At 41.0% G+C, this 26,083-nt stretch overlaps 2 protein-coding genes across 4 annotated transcripts in view; both read right to left on the reverse strand.

Annotated features, from left to right (window-relative positions):
- nup153 (nucleoporin 153) overlaps positions 1–16,511 on the reverse strand; it is a 17,086-nt gene extending 575 nt beyond the window's left edge. The window contains exons 1-22 of one of the 3 annotated variants that reach the window (XM_086193254.1): positions 16,380–16,472; positions 11,456–11,702; positions 11,024–11,299; positions 10,165–10,304; positions 9,696–9,824; positions 9,356–9,472; positions 9,155–9,202; positions 8,761–8,814; positions 7,984–8,124; positions 7,845–7,897; positions 7,305–7,440; positions 6,977–7,141; positions 6,674–6,772; positions 6,069–6,153; positions 5,826–5,927; positions 5,052–5,702; positions 4,710–4,901; positions 3,614–4,537; positions 2,595–2,966; positions 2,124–2,342; positions 1,854–2,037; positions 1–1,434 (exon numbers count right to left, since the gene is read on the reverse strand). The exon at positions 1–1,434 is cut by the window's left edge and continues 575 nt beyond it. In XM_086193254.1, the coding sequence (XP_086049380.1) occupies positions 1,347–1,434; positions 1,854–2,037; positions 2,124–2,342; positions 2,595–2,966; positions 3,614–4,537; positions 4,710–4,901; positions 5,052–5,702; positions 5,826–5,927; positions 6,069–6,153; positions 6,674–6,772; positions 6,977–7,141; positions 7,305–7,440; positions 7,845–7,897; positions 7,984–8,124; positions 8,761–8,814; positions 9,155–9,202; positions 9,356–9,472; positions 9,696–9,824; positions 10,165–10,304; positions 11,024–11,299; positions 11,456–11,702; positions 16,380–16,457 (4,500 nt within the window). In that variant the 5' untranslated portion in view covers positions 16,458–16,472 and the 3' untranslated portion in view covers positions 1–1,346. Of the gene's footprint in view, positions 1,435–1,853; positions 2,038–2,123; positions 2,343–2,594; positions 2,967–3,613; positions 4,538–4,709; positions 4,902–5,051; positions 5,703–5,825; positions 5,928–6,068; positions 6,154–6,673; positions 6,773–6,976; positions 7,142–7,304; positions 7,441–7,844; positions 7,898–7,983; positions 8,125–8,760; positions 8,815–9,154; positions 9,203–9,355; positions 9,473–9,695; positions 9,825–10,164; positions 10,305–11,023; positions 11,300–11,455; positions 11,706–15,713; positions 15,970–16,379 lie in introns of those variants that run through there. The other 2 variants (XM_086193256.1, XM_086193255.1) reach the window with 2 other exon arrangements.
- Positions 16,512–16,851: 340 nt separating this feature from the next.
- On the reverse strand, positions 16,852–25,969 carry ptdss1b (phosphatidylserine synthase 1b). Its single transcript, XM_086192675.1, has 13 exons — positions 25,699–25,969; positions 25,389–25,480; positions 24,842–24,886; positions 24,622–24,746; positions 23,804–23,962; positions 22,974–23,125; positions 21,761–21,902; positions 21,549–21,661; positions 20,733–20,798; positions 19,245–19,344; positions 18,825–18,884; positions 18,650–18,728; positions 16,852–18,572 (listed from the first exon to the last, which is right to left on the reverse strand). The coding sequence occupies exons 1-13, from the start codon at positions 25,875–25,877 to the stop codon at positions 18,475–18,477; spliced, it is 1,410 nt and encodes a 469-aa protein (XP_086048801.1). The 5' UTR covers positions 25,878–25,969; the 3' UTR covers positions 16,852–18,474.
- Between the last annotated feature and the right edge of the window lie 114 nt (positions 25,970–26,083).

Consider the following 26,083-nt stretch of genomic DNA (forward strand, 5'->3'; position numbering starts at 1 on the left):
CAATTTGCATTTAAGCTCCTTTTAAATGGATTCGGGCAACTTTGAATATAGGAATTTACATAATAAATTCTAAAGACAAAAAAAAAAAAATGCTGAAAGCAGAGTTGGTAACACAAAAATTCAACTTCACAGATTAAAAAAAATATCACTATTTACAGGTTTTTATAATAATATTCAAAGGCCAATTAAGAGAGAGAGAGAGAGAGAGAGAGAGAGAGAGAGAGAGAGAATAAGAGGGAGAGGCAGAGAGGTAAAGAAAGGGTAGAAGGAATCAGGAGAGAGAGACAAGAGGACACAAAAAGCAGAGTAGTGGAGCAAATCAGAGGTCAAAGAATTAAATATGTCACATGAGATTTGAAACGATGCATTTACAAAGTCCTAAAGGAGTTGAACGAGGGCACACCTCCGACCCGCTTCATCCTCCGCAGTGCATGGGTACGTTCTCCACTCCCCTGATCCCACCCTCCTTCCTTCCTTCCTCCCCTTGTTTTTGTGTTTAACATTCATTATGCCTGCTCACCCCGCAGCTGCATTGGCTGCCCAGGCGAGGACTCTGTCGTTCAGTTTTCATACACACAATCAACCTCAGCATGTACAAAGAAAAAAAAACACCTCAAGTCTGTACAGAAGGGATGGGAGGGGGGAGAGAGAAGAGGAAGAAAAAAACAAACAAAAAAACAAGCATTCACCAAAAAGATTACACGCTCATCCCTGTACATACAGCACACTGCACGGACACCATGGCTACATCACCAGCGGCACCTCTGTTGCTATCGAATTCCTTAAGAGGAGCAGTTGAGATAGTTTGGGTTTACCGCTGGAGATTTGCTCTACAGCTCTCACTACCTCTCTGATATCACAGCTCTTAACCTGATCACCCATACCGATTAATAGGATTTTGTGTACACTCACAACTCTTTGCAGTTTTTGCCTTTGTAATTTTATTACAAAAAGTCATGCCTAAGATCTAGCAGACATTTGCCGGTGTTGAAAATATAGATATGACTGTTTTGTTGTCCATGTCGAGCAGGGCTTTGCTTGATTGTTTGAAGTCAGCGTCATTGTTGAGTCAACAGTTCATTGAGGTGAAGTCCAGTGGAGGGTCTCACACATTACTGATCTAAAATGTGAAAGTAACAGAAAACATCAGCACGTCCACCTGTCCAGCCTGACGCAGGCCCACGCCTCCACCCTTCTCCACATGCAAAGTCATTTGTTTGTCCAGTTGAGACTTTCCAGAACCTTTAACAGCCATCGCAAAAGGGGGGTGGGGGGTGGGGGGTGGGTGGCGCACGCGCACAGTCAAGTCCAAGTCATGTCTACTTTCTAGTCCAGTCCACATGGCTCTATTTTCTGCGCCGCACTGCAGTCTTGATCTTGCGTCCAGCGATTGTTTGCTGTCCAGCTGGAGTGGGTGTAAAGGATTTTGCTGACCTGGAAGAGAACAGGTAATTTCCAAAATTAATGACTAAATCTCCATTAGTAATCATTCACTGAAAACTAATCATCAATAACGATGCTGCACAGATGTGGAAGAGTTTCAATTACATTCCGTGACACACACACACACACTTACTTATATAATACAGAATTTCACCATTGTCCAACAATTTAGGCTGCAGAACATCAAAAGGGCCTGTCCTTCGTATAGACCCATATTTTTAAAATTCCTTAGTCAGTTCTGAATTTTCCCCCATGGCATCAGATCAACCTTCGTGCTTCACTTTCACATTTACTTATTTTATTTTTTAATTTTTTTTTAGGTTTTGGCAGTTTCAGCCCTGTATGCATCTATTTGGTCCTAAGCCTCTCTTGCATGACTGGGCCGGTAAACCCAAGAAGGTGCCACATACCCAATATTGAACGTGGGGGTCTGTGAAAAGTTGAATACACTTCCAGGTGCTCCTGACTGAGGTGCGATGGCAGCATTGGCAGAGGGTGCAGGAGAAGCTGCTGTTCCCGCTCCAAAAGTAAAAACTCCTGTGCTGTTGGTTGTGGAACCGAATGCACTGGCTCCTCCGAACTGAAAGCCTCCATCTGATAATAATACAGAGTATTTCAGACACTCTTGTAACTACAGACAATCTGAAAGGGAAATGAAAGATACAAGTAATGTCACCTACCTGGTGCAGAATTAGCAGCTGCCCCAAAGACAAGCGTGGAGTTGGCCTGTTGACCGAAGACTGGTGCGGCATTGGGCTTGGCTCCAAATGTTGGAGCCTGTGAGGGTGTGGATGGGAATGGAGACCCAAAGACTGCGCCAAAGGAGGGAGTCTGGTTTGTTCCAAAGCCACCAGACGGGGTTGAATTGAATACAAATGGGGAAGGAGCAGAAGATGGGGCTGGGGGGGAAAGGGGGGAGGATGCCATATCAATTCACAAATTTATTCAAAAGTTCAAAGCAAGATTCAAGTGTTGAAGTGTTTCATAGTTCACATTAAAGTAAAACAACAGAAATCCTTTTCATGCTCATCATCTCACACTATTTTTGGATCAAGGATGTGAGTATGCAGCTTTACTCCGTCTACTTGAACTTTCTCTCGTTTCCTTCTTATCACCGAAGAGAACCGTCATGAGCTGCTGGAGTTACACACCTGCAGTAGAGGCAGCAGAGTGCGCCGTTGCTCCAAACCCAAAGGCAGGAGCAGTAGGCGGAGCAGCAGTGGCAGAAGCACCAAAGATAAAGGACTGAGCTGGAGCTGAATTCACAGGGGCAGCAGAGGGGGCAGGTGGCTGGCTGTCCTGATTCTGGCCACAGCCAAAGGCTTCAGCTACAGGACCGTCGCTCGACGTTGATGCCGGCTGACTAAATATGAAAGTGCTGGGAGCTGCAGAAGAAGTTGGAGCTTGGGTGGAGCTGCTGCTGCCAAACAAACTTGGGGTAGAGGCGGAGGATGACGAGGTGGTGGTGTTTGGGGGATTGCTGGCCATGAATGAAAACCCTTGTTTTGGAGCAGCAGCAGAATCTGTTAGGAAGAAGAAATATTTACTTGTTTTATTGGATAATTTGGACAGTTGGCTGGCCACCATAAAGCATATTTCAGTTTTTTACTTTAGCTACTCTGCTTATATACAGCAGGCTGTCCCAATGCAGGTTAATAAGAGACACTTTCAGAAGAGGTTCCCTCAACTATCACTTCCATCATCAATTCTCTGAGTGGTTTTGTGTGTTTGTTTTTTTTAATTTTTCTGGCTGCATTCACACCGACAGCGATTAGTTGAGCTTTTGAAAACAAAATAAAACTGTATGAATTACAGAAAATGGTTTGAGGGATCAACCAATAGTGACAGTTGCTCAGTCACTTCATTTAAATGAATGACGTGTTGTACAACTCCATAACTCTACATGCAATACACTTTACACAGCAAAGCCTTAGCTCAGAAAATTGTCAGACTTGGTCCTACTATTTCCTAGAAGGATCTGACCAAAGTTCACCGACCAGCACCCCTGGTGTTAATGAATTTGTGTCACAAATAATTAACATACAAACTTGTTTATGTTGTGTTAAAACTGAAGAGTAAAAACATGCATTGTGGTTCTGCAGAATGTTGCAGTATGTGCAGTGAAGGCTTCTGTAGTTTATGTGAATTGTACCATTGACAAATAAAATACCTGCAGCACTTTGTCCGAAGGTGAACGAGGGCTTAGGGGCCTCTGAAGTTGCTGTTTCACTTTTGTCTGCTTGCTTGCCAAAACTGAACGTGGGTGGTGGAGGCTGCTCTGTTGGAGCACTCTGCTTGCTGAAGGAGAAGCCCCCTGAAGCAGCTGGTGCTGGTACAGTCTCTGCACCTTTACTTGCAACACCGAAGAGGAAGGCAGATGGAGTCGAAGAGGCATCTGCTTCCTTCTTTTCCTCTGGCTTCCCAAAAGTAAATGTGGGAGCAACTGGCTCCTTTTCTGCAGATACAGATCCAAAAGTAGAGCCTCCTTGTGGAGCGGTGGATATCAAACTTTGTTCACTCAGTCTTCCAAATACAGACCCGGCGGTGGTAGTCGTGGTAATGTTTGTTGATGTGTTGTCATGTGACGAAGCAGCACTGTCATTCTTTTCTTGAGAGGATGCAGGTGGGGTGAACATAACAGCAGATGGAGGGGAGGTGGTAGTGTTTGGTGCTTTCTCCTCCACTTTTGAAAGCCCAAAGGTAAAGGTGCCTTTAGAAGAGTTACTTTCTGTGCTCGATGACCCTGTTCCAAATGTTATCCCACCACTGGTTCCAAACTTAAACCCAGAACCTGTAGCTGGTTGGTCAGATTTTTTGTCATCACTAGAGACAGAACCAAATTTAAAGCCTTCAGCTGAGTTGCCAAATTTGAACCCTGATGAGGCGTTAGAGTCTTTTGAAGTGGTTTCTGATGAGGAGCTTCCAAACATGGCTCCAAATTTGAATCCACCTGATGAGGAGGAGTCTGAAAATGAACCCCCAAACTTGAATCCCCCAGATCCAGATCCTGAGGTACTGTCTGATGTGCCAAACTTAAAACCTCCAGAAGTAGCAGTAGAGGAGCCTGTAGTTCCAACAGCTGATGAACCAAAAGCTGAGCAAAAGAAGCAAAAGAAATTGTGAAAAATGTGATTGCTTAAAACACTAAAACTTTCTTTGGCCCGTGAAAGTTTAATATGATATTAACCAATAAAGAAACATTAACACAAGGCCTTTAAACTTATTTAATATTAGCATGCAATAAAAATGTTGGTCGGCTTTGCTACCTTTAGGCTCCACTTCAGCTCCAGGTTTTGCTGTTGTACAAGCAACACACTGTACATCAGCAGCTTTATTCTGTACCAGACAGACATCACACTCCCACGAACCCTCAGGCTTCTTGAATTTGTCCCCAAACCCAAAACTGGGAGCAGTGTTGGCTGGAGTTGAGACTTCTGCTGAGGCCTCTGCTGATGATCCTGTGGTGATAAAGACACCAGAATGATTCAGTGAAATAGCTTTTGAAACACTTTTATAAACTGAAGTGTTTAAGAGATGAAGCATGACAAAAGAGCTCAAAAGTTTAGCAGATTTTAGAAGAGGAAGTACAGAAGTTGTGCTCTTCTCACCTGGTTTAGCACTAGTGCAGGCCACACACTTTGAATCCTCTGCCTTGTTCTGTACCCAACATGAATCACATTCCCATGCACCATCAGGTTTTTTGAACTTGTCCCCAAATCCAATGAACCCTGAGGAGATGGGGGCTGTTGGGCTGGATACAGTCTTTACAGCTGAGAAGGCAGAAGGAAGAGTAGACAAGGGCTTAAGCCCTGTCCCAGGCTTGGCCGTTTCACAGGCCACACACTTTACTGCATCAGGTTTGTTTAGAACCAGACACGTATCGCAGTCCCAGGTTCCTGCAGGTTTGGAGAACATTGCACCAAAACCTGTGGTGGTTATAGTGGTGGAGGTGCTGTTGGTGCTGCTGGTCTCTGACCCAGCCAACGATGTGGTGGGTTTACTGTCCCTGGATTTGGTGGATGAGGAACTGGGTTGGGGGGCCATGCAGCAAACACACTTTGTATCTGTCTGCTTGTTTTGCACCAAGCAGACATCACAGCTCCAGCCTGCCGGGGCTTTGAACAAATCACCAAGACCTACTGAAGGGGGAAGGGAGGAAGTGGTTGTGGAGGTGAAGGAAGTAGCACTGGATGGTGTGCAGGTCTGCGGGGGAGCATCTTCAGGGCCCGGTGAAGATCGAGCAATGGGAGAGGCAAAACCTTGAGAACAGAAGGAGGTTTTTGGCATTTAAATTCTTGACTTAGCTTTGAAAAGTGTCAAGCAATGAAAAACAAACTAAAAAAAAATCGAAAAGTTAAAGATAATAAGCCACTAATTCTAACCAGGTGCTTTGAGAAGGTCGAGCACACTGCCCTGCTTTAGAGACTTGGCAGGCTTGAAGGGTCCTTCAAATTCTTCTGTGCTTTTGGTTGTTGCAGGTTTCACTGTAGCAAACATGAGGCAAATTACAACAAAGTCAATAAAATTAAAATACACTGTGTAATGTAAAATAAATTTTATTTTTCTTATTATCAGGACAACTGTAACTACGTAACTAAGAAAGACAGACAAGAATTGCCTCTCACCTGCTGTTTCAATGGGAGTGGCCAGCTTCCCATTTGACATTGAGAGACCCAACTTTGCTACAGGTGCACTAAAAGTAAAGCCAGCCTGTAAAAAAGATAATTAATATCATTATTACTTTACAAAAATGCTATTTAAAACATTTCAGTCCTTAAGGAGTTAATTTTGTCAATGAGCTACAAAGCATCCAGCATGCTTCCATGTTAGGAAATGAATGAAAAACAATGTTACAACCAGTCCACTTGTGTGCGCGGAAGAACTGCTTGGCCTCTACGCACAGTAGAAAATTACAACACACTTAGGTGTACACAAATGGTTGTTGGTACTGAAAACTATTTACACCGATTCACTGTACTATTGACATTTTGTTCTTCTGAATGCAGAAACCTTTTGCAGGAAGCAGCAGTGGTCAGGAGATAGCATAGCCACTTACTCTAAAGGGTCTCAACTTTTATATTTTTCTATTATCTGACTGCTTACTTCCAAGAAATCAATTATCGAAAATCTTTGAGCTACATCCAGCACTTTTATTATTATTTGTGAAAAATTGCAATCTAGACTGTTACTTATCATTAAGAGACAAAAAAAATAAAAATAAAATACTTACTGAAGGGGAAAAGGAAGGTGGACTAGCAGGAGTTGCTTTGACAATAGGTGAGGAAAATGTGAAAGGTACACAGGGGGGTGTTGAGGCTACAGGGGTCTCCTGAAGAAGAAATAACCCCAACAAAAGCATTAGTAGAGTACATACATATTATTGCTGACTGTTAGACTCGTGTTAATATTTTGTTATGCTTCCACATATAGCCATAACAGTTGAACAGTAATTGAACACTTCCAGGTTAGCACAGATGACATGGTTTCTGAATCTATCGGACGTCAGATTCTCAGATTTCTTGTTTCGACAAACCTTGGTTGTTGATGTTTCCTTTGCAGGAGTCACAGGTGTGACATTTGATGCACTGCTGACAGCAGTGGATGTGGTGAGAGGTGGCTGGGGAGAAAAGCTGAAGGTGGGCAAGGCAGAGTTCCTGATGGGAAGTGAAATTGCTGGCAGGTCTGGTGCCTCAGCCACCTTGGGTCAGAAAATAAAGAGGAATAACAGGATTATAAATTTAATGTCAAGATAAAATAAATTGTATAAAGAGCGTTGACAGCCATGTTTATGGCGTCATTATTCATCACGCCATGTTCCCCAGCCCAATACAGAGCACTGTTTTTGGAAGCAAAGCCTTTACCTCTTCATCTTCAGCACGTTTGGAGGAGGGCCGTGTACTGGTCCTCTCTCTCTTCATCTTGCCTGGTCCAGAGCTAATGCTGCTGGCTGCAGGTGTGCTGGACAGCGGGTAGAGTGGGCCACTGGAACCAGTTGTGCTGTGGAGGGGTAGAAAGGATGAGTAATTATAAAGTAAGCAAAACAAAAATACGGTTTGACATTATATACTTTAAATATCAAAAAAGAAAAAAAAGTTCGCATTATCAAGGACCTAGCATAACTGTTAAGGCAGTTTAAAAAAAAAATCAAACTGGATCAAAAACATTGAAAATGACACTCAACCAGCCTGCAGTGATGTTTGGAATTACAAGATCAGGGATCAGGGAATAAATATGGGGACAGAAAACAGAGAAATGGGAAGAACACACATTCATGGAAAAGCCGGCACCACTCTATACCCCTTTTACCCTATAGCCACTTTTCTGTGTCAATAACTTTTGAGATAGAATCCAACTGAATGTGATTTCATTGTATTCGGAGCATTATAACGGTTACAAAGTACCTTTGAGATGGACCTGGGGTTGCTTCAGGTAGCTGTGGCGATTGTCTTGTGGGCTATGTATTTCAAAATAAAATATAAAACATTAAAATCCAGCATGTATATATTTGGTGCCAATTTGGGGTGTAAAGATCTGTCTCACCGTGTCTCTTGGAGTCCTGTCGAGAGATCGGCTAACTCCCCCAGGGGTCAAAGTAGGTCTAAAGGATACTGAGCGATTTGCAGACACAGATGCTGCAGTGGGAACCACCAACTTCTGCACCGGTGGGAAGTTGGCATCCATCTGATGAAATAATCATCACATACAACATCAGGTTCATCAGCATTGGAATAGCAGAATGAATGACAAGGGTAGTGCTCAATTCTGAGTCTTGTTAATATCTAAATAAATGCATGCTGATATTATCCTGTTAAAGGTTAAATCTCAAGCAACAACCAAGTAGACAAAAGCCCTAGTTAGCTAGATGGGCTTTCTGGTCTTCGACATGTCAGGGTCAATACACTATTGTCGGGCAGATTAGGCAGCTGTCACAGCTGGGAATGCTTGACAGTTAGTGCTGAGGGTAAGTCCAGTACCAAGCTGGACTCCACTTAACATTCTTTCATGAGCCACTACAAAACGCTGTTTTACTCTCTCTAACACACACACAACACACGCACACGCACACACACACACACACACACACACGCGCGTAAATCCTTTTAACAAGTGTAGAGACAACAACAGGCATGACATGAAGACAAGCCACAGCAAGTGCTGCTGGGCTCACACAGTGTTCCGGTTCACATTACTTAACCTTTAGCTATACTCTTGACACGCCACACAGAATACACAAATTAAATGCATTTGTTGGTGTCCCTCTATGAACATACATAATACAAGGACAAGAGGCAAGTCAAAATGCAAATCTGTTCTTACCCGTTTCCTTTTTGACTGGAAATATGGAATATCTAGATTTGTGCCATCCAGTGGCTGCAAAGACAAACAAAAGCTCATGAGACAACATCTTTTCCAAATCAGGCACAACAATTATGAATAAAAAGATTTTTGAATCATTTCAACTCAATTCTCGTTACGTTCCCAACCAGTGCTGCACTTTACATTGTAACCCAAACACACAATACAATAATGTTTGGTGCATGATCATGGCTCACAAGCTAAAAGAGAAATTTGTCCACAATGAAAGTGTCCGTTTCAAATGTGAAGACAATGTGAAAACAATGCCGGTTTAGAACAAAATAAGTAAAAAAAGGCCAACAACAAAAACCTAGGTGTATGACCATCAGTGTATGAAAGTGATATGAATACTTACTGCTGACAGGGGAGAAAGAGTGGCTGCTGCTGGTATTCTCTTGGCATCCTAAAGATGAAGTTATATCAAAATGTAACTATTTTTGAAAATAAGTTTTAAAAAAAAGCTGTTATTAACAAATGTTCATGAACATGTTCTTTGACAATATTTTCTAAGTCATAAAAGTCATTTTGTAAAATGTATGACTGTGTGTGTACTCACAGCCAGAGGGCTTGACATGCGCTCCAAGGACTGCAGGATGCGTCTGGCTGTAGCGCTGGTCACCCCACAGGGCTGAGAACTGGCAGGCTTGGCCTTGATCTGTCTCCGCACTGGGGCCTACAGGTCAGATTGGCTCATTTAGTTGCCACTTCAATAATTTTCACGCTTCACTTTCATCTAGTGGTGTAAATGAACTGCCAACCTACAAGAAGCAGGAAAACTACAGCAAAGCACACATAGCTGATGCAGCAAAAGTCTTGCATCAAAACAATTTAAGCATTCTTTGAATCTTTGGCATGGTTAAGTTTTTAGTCTTCAAACATTGGTCACACAAGTCAACCTGGTATGGTGTTCCAGGACGAGCACGAGAGCTCCGCGCTGCAGCTGCTCCCCCATAAGTGGTTTTCCCAGGGTAAAAGGGTGAGTCGCCAAGCTGGCTGGAGTTCAACACTGTGCTGTTCAGTGTCGACTGCAAGGGAGGAGTTTGATTTCATTACATTCGTGTAGCATTTTATCTGATATTTATTGAGGTAGGATTCACTGAGATCAATACTCTCTTTTGCACACTTCAGAGTCCAAAATGAACCTTTCTAACTGCAAAGTTGGATAAATCGATTAAAACTGAGGCACATTCTACATCCAGTCACACAGTTTTGACCAAATTCTAAAAAACAAAACAGCCAGGCTAGGTTGATGGGTACGCCTTGAAAGCATTTCCAAAAAATAAAAAAATAAAAAATTGTTTTGTTTTTTTTAAACACGTTGTCCTGGCACACTTGCTAAGTTGATGTACAGATGTAGATACTCACATTTGACGAAGTTCCAAAAACAGACAAGTTGAAAGTTGGTTTTTTCATGCTGGACTGGGAGGGCTGAGGCCCAGAGTTGGTTCTGTCTGTCTCTGGGGACCAAAGCTGTGGTAGTGATGCTGTTTTTGATGCGGGGACATCTGTAAGAGAGGTGTTATGCATTTAAGAACAATACACACCAGAAATAAAAATACACACCAGAAATAAAAAAGGACCAGGACCAGGACAGCTATGCCCTGGAGAACAAACAGTGTTTGTGTTTTTTGTGGTGACAACATGTTGACACATGCAGGGTTCTTCTAAGACAAACCAGTGCAATGAATATTTGAAGAACTGTCAAATGATCTCAATGATTATCAATAGTATTTGTGCTTGAAATAACAATTCTTGGTAAAAGAAGTAATTGCCAAATTATCTGATAATGGAAATAATTAGGTGGGTGTTATAAAATGCATAGAAACCACAACAGGGTAAACTATACCAAGCTGGCTGGTGGAGCCCTGACAGCCCTAAAGCACAACTGACATTAACTACACCAGTCAGCAGTGATTCACCTAACTGTGCTATGTTTCAGCTTGGGCCAGTGTACAATTTCCAAATAGAAGCAAAGCGAAGGATGCAGTTGGAGATTGTGTACACAGAAATAGTTCTTTGTGTCGTATTGATCATGTACATGTACATAATTAAAAGGTGAACCCAAAACCACAAGAGATGGTGAGGGAGAGGAACTGCTCTTTACTACTGTTATTAATTATTTTACTTCTAGTAACATTATAAGTTTACATACATCAATGACTGGCAAAGACACTACATGTCCCTGTTTAAATCAGGAAATGAAGCTCAAGCATAATTTCTGTACCTTTGTCAGAGGCGCGAGAGGAGAAGCCGCTAGTGGTGGAGATGTTATCATCTTCATGCTGTGAAAGGTTATCCTTGATTTCTTTGACCAAGGAGAAGCCAGTGGAAAAGGGCCCTGGGGCTGAAGAAGTAGAAGGCTGGGAAAAGAGGCAGCTGGAGGCCCCCAGGGTTGGGGAGGAGGCATCCAGTGGGGAAAAATGGAAGCGAGAGCGGCTGAGAGGGGGTCTAGACAGCGTATATTCCTGAAAGTTCAGGGATGCCCGGCTGGTTGAAGGCTCTGTGTGAGTGAGGAAAACTTCAGGTGAGCATGGTGATGCAATTGGGCGAGGAACCCAAGAACTCATCTGTTTGGGCTGGTGTATTTCATATAGCTCAGTGATATTTATGCCTCCAGCTAGCTTTTATGAACTGAAATGCAGAAACAGATCCTCACCCGTGTTACTGGTGCTGGGCTCTGGGGAGTCACGTCCATCAAGGGAAGGAGGTCCCTCATCACTGCCATTAGGAGGAGGAGGAGGAGGAGGAGGGGGAGGAGGAGGAGGAGGTGGCTGGCAGTTCTGGTCTGTCCCCTGTATAGCCCCTCCTTCTTCAGGAGCATCTCCATTCTTAAAGTATTTTTGTAGCCAGGAAGGAACAATGCTCTTTACGGTGTCTGTCACCCGACTGATCAAGCCTGACTGCTGCTGATAAAAAAGGTCAGAGGGGGCTCAAGTAAGTGAAGGGCAGAGATTAATGCACATCGTTAAAAAAGGACTAATAATTTGGCTTGTCAACACTTAAAAAATTCCCATAATAAAAATAAGCATAGAATAAGGATGGAATATGGGTGCAAATACTAATAGGGAGCAAATACTGATGTTACTCACTGATGCAATGCAAAGATGACAACGAAAACCTCACAGGTAAACATAAGACCCATGTGTACCATAACAGAAATTCTACGCCGCGTGTGGCCATGATGGTTGAAAGATAAAAATTCAATACGTAGACCCACAAATCACAAAGGGTTCTGAATTTTTTCTTAACGTTTAATTTTGTCAAAAAATGTTAGTAATCAAATTCTCAAATTACATAAATACAATTAACAGATTTATTGATAGTGGATATCATTGTTAGCTGTAGTCCTGATTATGTATTTCGGCCAACCATTGCAATTAATTTAAAAATTAAATGGCACAGTTTACCAGGAGACACTATTTCCCCTCAGTGCAAACCGGGACATAAACACAGTAAGACAGAAATTGGGTCAGGCACTGTGTATGCTTCTCTGGAGCGCTGAGTAAATGACACTGGTCTACACTGTACTGAGGTCTAACACTGCATTAATTCCACTCAATAAGAATGAGTCTTTTCTCTGACAACAGGCAAAGAAAGAAACTGTATTTTCAGGATTTAAATAGAATATGAACTCCCTTCTTGAGCATTCTATGAGCTGTTGTAAGTTGCCAAATACATTTAGGGTATTTTCCATCTGAATGAGTTTTAGAGCGAGGAGAGGAAAGGGCTGTGTATTTTATGCTCACAAATTTGTCAAAATGGTGTCAACGTTGCCATGAGTGAATGACTCCGATTAGGAGTCGAAGATGACGTCAAAACAAGTGCAGCACAATCTTAAAATCTATTTCTATGATAAAGAGCGTGCACAGAAAAAATACCAGAATGCCCTAAATTGCAGTGCTATGGTGTTAGCTAAACTGCGATATCAGCTTTTTGTGTTGCAACAGCTATATCTTTGTCATGTTGGTGCCAGTACATCAGTAATTATTTTCTAGAGTGAATTCAATTTTATTTTCAGCACAGTGTACTGCAGGCACCTGGGATTTATTGGGAGTTTTTTTTTTATTACTATGTTTAGGTTTTATCCTGGTAGAAAACTCTTTGCAAGAAATAGAGCAGTGCATTAGTTTTATGTGTGAACAGCAAGTATGAAGCTGGGTGAGTGTGCATATGACAGTCAGTATGAAATTGGGATTGATGTCTAGTTGTCAGAGATTGCATATATCTTTCTATAGCTATTCATTATTATAGGGTGTTCCTTCCATTTTGTCTACAAACAAATATTAGCAAATGGTACAGTAGGCCTTAGAGCTTAAAAGTTTAACATTTATCAAAATCCCAACATGGCCTGATGCAACAGCAGGAGGTGCTAAAAGAAAAATATTGTTCTGTTAAGTATTTGGGTGCTGCAGATATCTCCCTTACTGCCAACTGTATTCTCAGCCTGTAAATGGTTTTCTAGACTTAAAAAAACATCGTCCTTTGGTACAGACACTTTTCGATTAAGATGTGAATACAACCACATACCGATAAATTATAATAAATCAAATCACTTATGCAATATCTTTTTTTCACCATTCAGCCCACAGAGAGTAATCTACACCCTGATACATTTGAAAAGCCCCATTTAGAAATACTCAATACTCACTTTTGGGTAGATAATGACATTTACAGCATGAGATAGGTGTGTGATATCTTTCAAACAGGATGTAGAGAAAAAGAGAGAATCTTCAAGTGAAGTTGTACTGTCTGATTTGTTTTAATATTACTATTAGGTATACAGATTGCATTCTTAAAACATACAGCTATAGAACTTTTCCACTGTATTGTTTTGTCCATGTGGAGATTAAAAAAATTGGCAAATCTTGCATGACATCGCCCACTGGTTAATTGCCATAGTACGCAAAAATACATATTTCAATATTTTGAAAATATTGAACTTACTGCCCTTTTCTACAGCACCAAATAGCTCCTAAATAACCCATCTCTTAAAGAATTTCCATAAAAACGGAATATCAGAATCCTCATTGAGTATTTATTGCAGGGCTGCTGCTGAAATTCATTCAATGTGAAGAACTCATAAAAAGCTTACTGGCCAGTGCTCCACTTAACACATTCTTTAGGCTGCTGTAGCATCTAACTCCTGATAACAGCTAAATGTGCTTTTTGTCTTCATTACAGTTGTGAAACACACCTGTGGGGCATGCCACACTTTAACCTTTGAGCCATTACACACACCCCACTGCTTGTTTATGTAGTTTAAAAGTTTTTTTTCTTCTTCTAAGGTTTTGAGAAAACCACATTTCTAAAGTGGACAGGGTCATGTGACTCGGATGTGTGGTCTTGTATTGAACTGAAACACAAGGTGACACTCTACACACAGCTAATGTGATACTCTTGACTCTTCTCTCTTTGCAGTGTATTTGGGCAAATGGATCAGATCTTCTTCATATCTCAGTATTTGAAGATAAACAAATGTCAACTGCACTATATCACGACTTATGTGCTGCAAAAAATGTTAAATACAAGTCTTTAAATGACAGTTGCACAATGGATTTTTTTCTTTCCTTGAAATATATACATATGTACGTATTCTTACGATACCTATATTACAGATATAAAAGCAAGTTAATGATATTTAAATGAAACACATTTAAACATTGTGAATGTTAAAGAGTGTTTTTATGTTGAAAACATTTGACAAGCCCATAAATTAGTATTTACCACATAATGTCTTCATCATAAATGACAGATGATGGGCAGGCACTCAGACTGATACCAATCTATCTCGAAGAGATAAAAAACCTATGATTTGCCAATGTTGTTTCTTTTATGAATAGTGAGTACAATTAAGTAAGCTGACAACCATACCAGTCAACCAAACATTATGTGTAGAATGTTGTTTTCAGGGGGTTATCTGACTCTCTAATAAGCCAGGCACACTGGTGACAGCTTTTTCCCAAATGCACATCTGACTGATAAACTTGTTGATAGTCATGCTGCTAAGGTGGTTGTATAAATAGCAAAATCACAGATAACACCTAATTGCATTTACATTAAAGAAATCTTCAAATAACCCTCCGGTTTCAAAATCTTTAAAGGAATGGGACACAAGGTGTTGTGAGACTTCAGGACACAGAGATATATTAATGGGTTGACACTGCTGGGGTATTTCTTATACACAACTTGAATAGTAATAAGTGATATTTTTTCCCCACATAGGCCACAAGAGCAGGTAGCTAATGAATGATCATCTAAATTTCCAGCTTGGAAGCAGTACAATGTAAAACATACTGAGTGTCTTAGATGTTGTAAATCTTATCAGTTAAAAACTTGGCTTATGGCTGTTCACTTTATGTATAAACCTCATTTTGAAATACAGTATATTGTGCAGCTCCACTCCCTCACTGTCTCTCAAAAATGATATGTACTTTCAATGTTACTTACAGTATCCTGAAATGACACAGTCATCACGAATATGTTCAAAATAGTCTGACATATTTCCTTTTTTTGTCCTTAATTTCTACAGTTCCTTAGCTTCCCTAAATAGCATGTCTTGTTAAACGATCTTGTACTTGATTTTGTGACTACAGAATCATGTTGACTCTACTCATATGAGATAAATGCTAATCCATGCTTGCTTCTAAGCAAAATAAATATAAACAAGTAGGTAAGTCCCAAACAATGGCCACCACTACCTTGTTTGTAATGCCTTTTGGCTACCATGCCCATTCTTTTTTAATAAAATATAATTTCATAGTGCTCAATAGGATTGTCTACCTGTAGCAGATGACTTATAAAATCGATGAACATTCCACAATAAAATGGATTTTAGCCACTGTTATCATTATGGATCGGCTTAAAATACTACAATAAGTGATGTCCACAAACCAGATACATCCAATCCTACCAACCATGTGGGTTCCCAATGAACCAATGCTTCCTGCGTAATCCAGCCGGTTGGGATTTGGCTAATGTTAGCAAGCCGAATATCCAAAAAATGCCTCCCGACACGTCAAAGACAATTGTTATAAATCTAACAGTATGAAGGCCGACCGCCCACGACTGCGGATAAGCGCAAAACTGATAAAAAGTATCATGTCAAATCTACTGGCAACGATTTGATGACTCTAAACTTACGAGGCAAAGACAACAATGCGTTGCTCGCTAATGTTCGCCAGTTAGCTACCGTTAGCTGATACTTACAATTCAACTTCACTGCCTTCCGCTAACTTTGCCAGCTACTTCAAATTTAACGGGACTCCGTTCAGTTAACCCAGCGGGTCACGTATGCCAATTAACTTTCCAAAATACCGGCGACTTAGTATAAACAACTCAACGTGCACTGATTTGACCTGTCAAGTCTGTATAATTTTGCTAGCATTTCTGCTCGTAGCTACCTTGCTAATTCACTAGCATCTCCTAAGGGTGCTAACAGCGCGTGGAGGCCACGAGCGCTAACGGTAGGCCATAAAATGTATCCCAACTCAACAATAACATCAGAGGAGATACGGTGGCACTGCGGTCACCCCCATGCCATTAACAGGAGGCTTTCAGACGAGAACTTCCACTTGATTTACCTGTTTGCTCTTGGCGTAAGGTTTCGAGGCGATATGATATCTCCTGCTTCTAATTTTCCCTCCACCCGTGGCCGCCATGGCTCTTGCGTCTGTGTCTGTCGGTGTTTCGGCGCCGGATAGCTGTCATCCAGCACAGCGGCTTGCGTCGAAAGGAACTATGGGAAGTGTAGTAACTGAAAACAAGGTTTTTCCAGGAATTGGCACCTCATAGCCCCAATAAGATGTTTTGATTTGTATTGTTAATAAATTAATTAATAAAAAGAAAAAAAATGTGTTTAAGGTTTTTCCTCTTCACTTCCATTTTTTTTCTTTTTTAGCCATTATAAGCATTCATGTGGTCAAGTTTTTTATTTTCATTGTTTTAACCACGACACAGGCAGTCCATTGTCCACAAATACTTTTAAAATTTTTCATTTTATTCCTTTTCTTTCAAACATGATGGAATGAAACAGAAGCTAAAAAAAAAACCCCACAAAACTAAAAAGTGAACAGGTGCATTTTTTCATGACAGAAACACTTTAAATATTTGAACTAACATCTTCTGGATGATTTCTTAACATAATCTAATGGCCAAAAAGGAATGCAAATTGTGGTCATTTAATTATGTGTAAAAAACAAACAAACAAACAAACAAACTAATCCATTAAAAAAAACAAATATCATGACTGTTAAATGGTGTATAATTAGTCCAACACATAAAACATCAGTTAAAATACAGTAACATCAATACAAAATGTAATAAACAGGCTTTACATTACATATAATTGTTGAGCTGAAACAATCTACACAATATATGAAACTACAGTGCATTATTTAATCATATTAAGAGGAACAAAAAAAAGAGCTTAAGGGGAATGGTCATAGATTTTGTAACATTAATGTCACATACAAATCAAATCACTCTAAACACACACAAGTGAAATATTATTGCTCCAAGGGATTGTCACCACAGTGCTAGTGCAATATTCTCTGTTGATACACCAGTCACACATCCCAAAAGTGCCAACAGTCACAGTGACGAGAGCTCAAAGGGCACCGTTTCACAGCTGCAGTAACGTGGTTGGTTCTCACATTTAAAGCAGGGGCCACTGCGTTCATGATGATGTCATTTTGACAAAAGTAAACAGAAACTTACTGGCCACTTCTATGGAGTCCAATCCCAACAGCTCTGCCATGAATTCTACAAGCCTTTCAATGTTTCAGGTTTTGCTGACTCTGTCAGAAAATTTATAATGAATATAAATCTATTATTCAGGCTGGAGTGGGTGTCGTTGTTGGTCTGGAGCACATTTACTCCGATGTTCTGTTCTTTTCATTGATGCTACAAGGGGGCTAAAATACAAGAACCACCTCAGCATAGTTCAGTCCAACTCAACACCACTGCAAACTACAGCCTCAATAACAAACATGTTACACCTCCCTGACAGCGTCAACAAAAGCCCAACCAAAAACCCAAAGGAATTTAAATTCTACTGCTAGTGCCACCTAGTGGCTACACAAAGTGAGCCTGATGTGACATTTATTTTACAAATTATCTAACGAAATGGCCAGTAAGTGTATACAGGTACACTGTGGACAGTTTGTTCAATTTTGGCAGATATCACGCCAACACAAATATATATCATTAACAATGTAAACAACCATTTCAAATAACTTTAAAAAATGCTACAAGAGGAAGTAGATGTTTTTAGTAAAGCTTTTAGGGAAAGCTCACACACCCTGGCTGGACCTTTATGACAATAATATTGAAAAGCATCCAAACATCATTCAGTGCAGACACACAGTGTTGTTTGACCCAGTGTGCATTCTAAGTTTTCTGTTTAAGGCATTATATAAAGGCATTAAGGCAGTGCATTGTCTTCTTTTTTACATTGTGAGGTATTTTTGACACTGACAGAATTAATTCTCACCATGTCATTTATGAAAGTTCTTCATGTTGGACATTCTATTGAGAATCAATACCCTAGTTTGCATGTATGTGACACTCTCAGCTTATCATCGTTTTTCATTTGCTGTGTTTGTCATTAAGACGGACAAGGTAGATCCAGACTTGTCAACTTTATATAAGTCTAACTGCATAACCCCCTGGTGTCATTTATTGTTTTTTTCCTCCATGGCCGTTCACAAATCTGTACCTCCCAGAGGCTTTTCTCCGTCTCGTAGGTTGTGGAGTTCTCCAGGAATCCTGCTTGCCTAAGGGGAGGAAAGCAGGTCATTTACATTTGAGATGAGGGAAGAGTTGTCACCAGAGTGCGCGTTGTTGGACTGACCTGCGAAGTCACCAGGCATGAGACCGCCGGAGCCGACAACAGTGTTGCCATCACAGTCTTCAACTTGCGCCGATGTGCTCTGTACACAGGGTGACGCAACAGAAAAGATGAATATCTTCAACAGTTTGCCAGCAATTAACTAGGGATGCCGTGGAAGTATCAAGTCAAATCTTACCTTCATTTTATTTTGTTCGAACCAAACCATCCCATACAAACATAGAAGTGTGATGAGTGCCTGAAGAGAATCAAAGATGATGAATTAAATATATCTGTGAGGCTTTAAACACTCTACATTTTCATTTTTGCAAGGATGTACTTGAAGATGTCCTCTATGATTATGAGACTTCAATGTTTCAAGTGGGATTAACTCTATTTCTTTTGCATGGCTGACCCGAACACCACATTGTCAACTGCAGCGAGGGAACGCCGTGGCTCATGCAACTTTGAACAAAGATCTTTATTTTTCATTGTTTTGTATTCCATTCGCAAATTGTTCGCCTGGGTTTCGCAGGTATATTTACTCAGTATTTTTACATGATACTACGATGTGTGTTTTTACATGTACATGAAAGCAAAAAGACACTTCTTTCCTTACTAGACAGAGCAGCCACAGGACAACATAGCGGATTTGCGTCTTCGAAAACAAGTCATGACCAAACTTCACGCAGACAAGAGCCTCCAGGAAAGCTATGGCTCTGTAGAAAAACACAAGAAATATCGAAAGATAAAACACGGTGACATCATATTCCTTGTGGTAATCATAGAAAATGGCGATATAAAGACTGTGCTGTAAAAGACTGTTTAAACAAACATCAGCATAGTCTTGAGAGCCAGCACATAAAAACAGACAGTAGAAAATGGACGGATGAATGGAAGTAATCACACCATAACTCCACCAAAGAAGCTGCAAGGACAAATCTAGTATCAATGGAAGCTGAAACATTCTTCTCTTAAAAGATTTCTCTCAAACAATCTGATGAAAATTCCCAAATCAAATTGGATTGGCGGTACGGTGGTGCAGTGGTCAGCACTGTCGCCTCACAGCAAGAAGGCTCCAGCCCCCGCCCCCCCCCACCCGCAACCTTTAACAGGAATAAGCAGAAGACAATGGATGGATGGATGAAATTGGATTGAAAAATCAAAATTCGTGTGAAGATGCAAACACCGATACTCCCAAGATTAATAATTCCAGCAGTGCTGTGAAGATAGTTTTCTGTAAATAGTCAATAACTATGGTAGCATGATATTGATACTATGGAAAGGTCTCACGAGAAGGATTTGATGACTTATGCTATATATGACCTGGCCCTACATGATAGCACAATCATATCAGAGGAACAATTTTGATGGGGATGTCATTTCACTGCTGAGCAGGACAGGTCTGGCATCTAAGTCAACATTCTCAATTTGTCCCCTCCAGGCTTCTCAGACACACGTCAGTGTTCATTCACCAAACTGCTGCGGAAACTTTTTTTTGCATTTCAAAAGGTTGCTCTGCGGGCTAAACCTCAGACAGGAGACCGGGCTCAGTGTTTAGTGTTTCATGCAGACTGCGAGCTTGTCTCATTGCCATAGAAACTGGAGCCGACTGGGAGCACCAGCTGCTTTGTGTCTGAGTTGACGTCAACAGCTTCAAGATGTTATGTCAAATGATCGGTAACAACACTGCTAAAAAGACGAATCTAAGAGGCTGCACAGAAATGCACATTTAAGTCTAAATAAATATTAAAAATTGTGATGAAAATGGAATATTATTTTTGCACAGTCACATTTGAATCCGCCTCATCTGCCAGTCAATTTCATTCATGAGAGCAACAAAAGAGGGCGTGTGATAACCCTAAATTACCCCTGTGAAAATTCGATTTCATGTTTCCCGACAGGATCCAAACTTAACAGGAGGGTTAAGAGTCAGTTTGCTATCAATGCAGCAGTGATGTTGGTATTGATGAGAAATCTGTAAATTTGAAAATGTCTTTGTGCTGGTTGTGCTCAGTAGCAAACCTAAAACGCCAGTGAGGTGATAATAATCATATACTGTACTGTCGAAGCAATTAAGTAGAAACAGCCTGGCTGGGAGACTCACCCAAACACCCAACACTGTGTGCCGACACGTTTGCACTGAGTGTCCGTCAGATATGCGTAATATTGTCTGAAAGAGGAAGAAGAAAATATGTCAGTGACAAGGAGGGGGATCTATTCAGCTCATTTTCAGCTCTATTTTTGCATTCTGGGACTCAGCCAGGGTAGCTTTGCAAGACTAACATCCGTGGTTATCTAACACTGCCCCTCAGTTCATCCATCCATCTGAAACAAGCCGTTTTAGCAACTGTCTCTTTAAGGTCCCGTCGTCAAAGTCCACTTTTATCTGACTGACCAACATCCAGAAACCTGCCAGTGGGCAGCATCCCTGTGCTTGTGCAGCATTGTCCTCACTCCACAAGACTCCACAAGACTCAACAAACATCAGTTTGCAGCAGACGCTTTGTGGCTCCCCGAGCAGATGAAGCGAACTCTTTTTTGATTAGAGGCGGGAAATACCGACTCCGAACTACTGACTTGAAATGGAATGCAGGTGAAGACATCCGAGACAAGGTGACATCGGCTTGACACAACAGAAAAAATTGTTGGGAGCAGAGAAGCCTGAGCTTTGTGCTCATGGAGATTATGTTTACCTACCTCATCACTGGAAAATGACCCCTTTTGCATAGTAACAAAGTAAAAGAAGGCCATAACATCTTCCCTTTAATTAATAATCACTTATTCCCAAATATAATATGATTGTTACAAGGGCCTTATTCGAGATATATATAAAATTAAGGTTGTATTCAATCCTGAATATTCCATATACTACTGCTCATCAATGAAGGGTCGATGCTTTCATTTTGAAGGCGGACCACACCTTACAGTGGGTGCAGTGATGACTCCAATGAGGAGGATACGACACCAGCTGAGAGGGTGAGAGGCCTGGAAGATGAAGATGTGCTTCAGGAAGAATGTGTTCAGTTCTGTCAGCTGCAAAGAAGAAAGATGTAAGACTGAAAGGATTTTAAATGATTTCCTGAGGATGTGTCACTGTGAAGCTGTTCTATGCTCTTAATAGCCATTCTATACCTGCCACAGGATCATGAAGAGGTAGATGCCTGCTAGCCTCTGGAAAGAAGACTTTGGGTCAAACCAGCGCACATAAATCCAACTGGCTGGTGTGAACTGGAGCACGGCTCGCTTTATCTTCCCTGTGGTTGTGTGGATTTCCCTGACCAGACACATAGATGGGGGATTGTGAGGATATGGTAACATGTCTACCCACGACTGTTGTCATAGACAAGGGTCACGGATTACAATCACTATAATCACAGAGCATAGACACCCGACAGATGAAAGATCTTATACTGCCACCATTTTGGACAGAATAAGTCAATGGAAACAGCTCAGATTACCATCTGGAGAAAGTTGAACAACATGAGCAAGAAGAGTGTGTCAAAGTTCGCAACAATAAGGCTTTGGACAAGTCACAGTATATTTGCACATTTGTCTGGTAGTTTTTTCAGGCAAACAAAGTGTGGAGAATGCTGCCTGCCGATGTTGCAAGGAGCCATTGTTATCAGTTTCACATGTGCTTTTCCTGCTATGAGAAGTCTGTTGTGATGAGATTGGCTAAAGGATAAATGAGCAAATGTGCCAGTGAGGATAGAAACTTACTCATTCTTGAAAACTCCAAAATCTAAAACAGAAAGAGACTTCACTTGCTGTAATATTCACAGTCAACAAAGCAGGAGAGAACCTTGTGTGTCAAACAACAGTGTGTCAGAGCAAATTTCAGTAATATTTTTTGGACATTCACAAAAAGAATCTTACGTGAAACAAGGATGATCAAGCTGTTTCAATCAAATTCTTTCTGGCTTTGATAATAGTTTCCACATAGACCGTATTTATTAAAAACTAATTTACAGGTTTTATCGGATGACGGAAAGTAAATATCAGCTGTCTCTGCTACAAAGTGGCATTCTTTGCTCTTCCTTTAAAGAAAAAATACTCTCCAGTTCTAATAATAACTGATGCTACAGCAGCAACTACACTAGCGTCTTCAGGAGCCACCATTTTTGTTTTGAATATCTAAATCACGCCCCTATCTCCTTAAAAAGATGGTGACTGCCCGAACCACTTAAGGTGAAGACACAAGCACATAAACTGAAGCCTGGTAAAATGGATTCTTGTATGATCCCATAAATCCAGCTGCTGGCCAAGCTAATCCAAAAGCAAAGACTGTGTGTTGCTTTTGCACACATAGTGTGGCTATCAAAATCAAGAAAAAGGTTGCACATACTTGATACTGGCCCAGTGGTAGGTCCTCATCTCCAGAAAGCGACAGGCTGTCATACCCAGCCAGATGCCTCCTCCATTACACAGCAGTATGTCCAGTATGACCTGGTCCCACCAGCACTCAGCAAAGTTTGGCAGAAGGTGCATAAAAAACAGCTGAAAGGACAGTGAATGGAATTCATGTACTAAGGGAGTTCAACGACAAGTAAAAGGAACATCACAAAGTATTGAATCCGTATTGTGTTGTACTATTTAATTTGCAAGATCAGAAGGCTACCTTTGCCACCCAGTGAGGTTGAAATAGCAAAAGAACTCTTTGAGTAAACATCATATTCTAAGTAGCTCTTCTCTGATTCCAAGTGGACATTTGTGCCAAACTGGAAATATCATACCACTGGTGGAATAAAAACAAGGTCAGACAAAAGAGCTACACACCTAATTCAACTGTACATTGTTGTCAAGCCTTGGCCTGAAAAATGTCTATTAATTTGAAATATGTGCAGCTCTTTTGGCTGATTCCTCCTTTCCCGGACTCAGGACACAAGTAAATCTGGTATTAGACTAAATCCTGTAATCTAATCCCTCCAGTCAACAACAGTCAGAAGTCAAAGCTCTTGGTATGAGCAGAGACTGTTGCTCATACTCCTGTTCTGTGTTGGCGATGTTCTCCCAGGCAGTCGAGGACTGCGGCGCTCCAGTAGGAAGTGGATCACTAACTTAGAACAGTTTTAGAGGTGCCTTGCAGACATTTTAGGGACTTCAGAGGAGGGTGCGTCAGGGCTGAGTTCATCTTGAGTGCACGTACACACACACACACACACACATGCTGACTACCTCAGTGAGCTCCCAGGTAATGCTGATGGTCCAACAGAGACCGTAGCTGCGGATCAGGAGAGCCTTCATGGCCCAGCCTGCGAAGTGGCCGAAAGCAAAGATGTCAAAGTGGCTCAGGATGCGCTCCCACGTTATCACAGTGCAGTTCACAGCATATTCCTGCAGGGATGAAGGTGAATAATTAATAGTAAGAAAAACTCATCATCACCAGTTCTACTTAAAACCTTGACGCACTCGTAGTCATATCTGGAAAAAAAAGTGTCTAATTTACTATGTTTCATGCACAACATAAGCATTGTTTTTTCTGAACTAAGAAAAATGTTAAAAAAAAAAATTTATTGTTACATGAGCTATGACATATCAATGTAATAAGTATACCTGTCTCTCTGCACTGGGAGTGTTACCATTTGAGTGTCAGGAATTTAACATATGACAAAAATACACTAAATGTGTACAACTTTAGGTTTATTCAAGTTGAGAAACATGAGGAAAAAAATGTAAACACAAATTTCTATGCAAACACCTTCTATTGTTTCCAGTATTTTCTAGACATTTACATTCCATTATACACTTTATTCTTAGATCCTTGATTCAGATCAATACCATTTTTAGGTTTTCTTTACAGCATGCCACGCTCACTTTAAATTGGCTCCAATAGCCAATCTGAGCCCTCTCTCGGTCTGTCAATCTTTCTGATTTAATATGATCAATTCTTTGTCAAAGGATGGGGTAAGAGAGAGGTTAACCAGACTTTTCACTGCCTCCATCCTTCACCTTGCACTTCATCTTATGCTTTACATAAGAGAAAATACAATTACCATGATGTCTGCCTCCCGTGTAGCATAGCGCAGATTTGGGTCAAGCCAGTACATGAGTGTCTTCACTTGAGCCCAGTTAAGGAATATAAGGAACACCAGGAACAGGAAGTAGAGTACGCTTAGACCTGGAGGAAATGTGATAAGATAAAGACAAGGAAATGTAAAGCAGATCCCAGCAGAAAAGTTGCTTTGAATTTGATGGATCAGGGCGAATACTCACCAAACACCATTCGCCATATTGCAGGATGTGGCCTTGTAAATGGTCCTGATGCAGAAAAAAAAAAAAGAATGAATGAAGACAAAACAAAACAAAAAAACACCTGTCACTTTCCTTTATTTGTGCACAACAACATTTGTACAGTCGCTGTGAAGAACACAGTTCCCTTTTTAGTACCACCAATTATGACGTGACTGAGTGACACAGGAAACTGAACTTTGCAAGCTCTCTTCAGAGTTGGACTGTGAAACGCTCTTGAAATCCCTGGGAAAAAAAAGTGGGTTGTTGGATTAACCAATGTTATTGGATAATATATTGTTGGTTCCCAATTCTTTCCATCATGACCAGTATTTTTTTTCACAGTTGAGGGTAGGAGACGATTGCCTGACAGTAGAACTTAAATCCAAATGGGACTTTTGAGAAGTGTGATGCAGAGAATATTACACGTCCCTGCTTGAAAAAGGACTTACAATTCATGGCCACACACAAAAAGTAGCGCAAACTGGGGGCTCAAACTCAACAATAATGAATGACGTTGGTGACAACTTACCATTTGGAAAGGCCAGGATGCTGATGACCAAGAAGAAGGAGATCACCACCAACAGGCCAACTCGGAGGTTGCCATCTGAATGCTCATCATTCCTGCCATTACAATCATCACATGATAAAGATAATAGATGTTTATGTTCAGCACTTCATCACACTCTATGTGGCTGGTAGAGGTGGAACACGAATTAAATATTTTTGTAATTTATTTGAGTGCTTCAGCAGAAACCTGTATTTTTTGGGGGGGGGGGTGGTCATTATCAATCAGCATTTAGCATAAAGGGGGACAATTTTCAGAGATGAAATTGTCTTACCTGGTAAAAGCAAAGTACATGAGGCTGAGCACAGTAACTATGAGGAGGGTGATGGTGTGTGGCTTGTAGAAGAAGTCAATGCAGATGTCCTCCACTTGTTGCTCATTTATCGTTCGGAAATATAACTCGTACTTGTCATCGTCCCTCCGTGGTGAACGCTGTGCCACTGCGGTCGCCATGCCGGTCCAACAGAATTTAACCAATGTAAATTAAGTAGCAAAGGTAAAAGAAGACTCGAGCTGTAAACACAAGTTGCAGAAAGACGGGGCAAGGTAAGATATCCCGGAACAGACGCTCTTCAGATGGACTAAACCACAACAGTAATAGGGGTACTTGAGTATGACCATTGGTTTTATGTTAAATAATAAAAGAAATTTTGAGAATG

The sequence above is a fragment of the Aulostomus chinensis genome, chromosome 22 (assembly GCF_037954235.1).
Source record: "Aulostomus chinensis isolate RoL2024-O1b breed Wild chromosome 22, RoL_Achi_v1.0, whole genome shotgun sequence".
Lineage (NCBI taxonomy): Eukaryota > Metazoa > Chordata > Actinopteri > Syngnathiformes > Aulostomidae > Aulostomus > Aulostomus chinensis.

Bases quoted from the DNA above. Each gene is read 5' to 3' on its own strand.
- ptdss1b (XM_086192675.1), bottom strand. From the start codon at position 25,877: ATGGCGACCGCAGTGGCACAGCGTTCACCACGGAGGGACGATGACAAG. The intron at 18,885-19,244 runs GTAAGGAAAGAA...GATTCTCTTCAG, and splicing joins TCCTGTGGCTGCTCTGTCTA to GCACTCATCACACTTCTATG. The intron at 18,729-18,824 runs GTAAGATTTGAC...CCCTGTGTACAG, and splicing joins TCGAACAAAATAAAATGAAG to AGCACATCGGCGCAAGTTGA.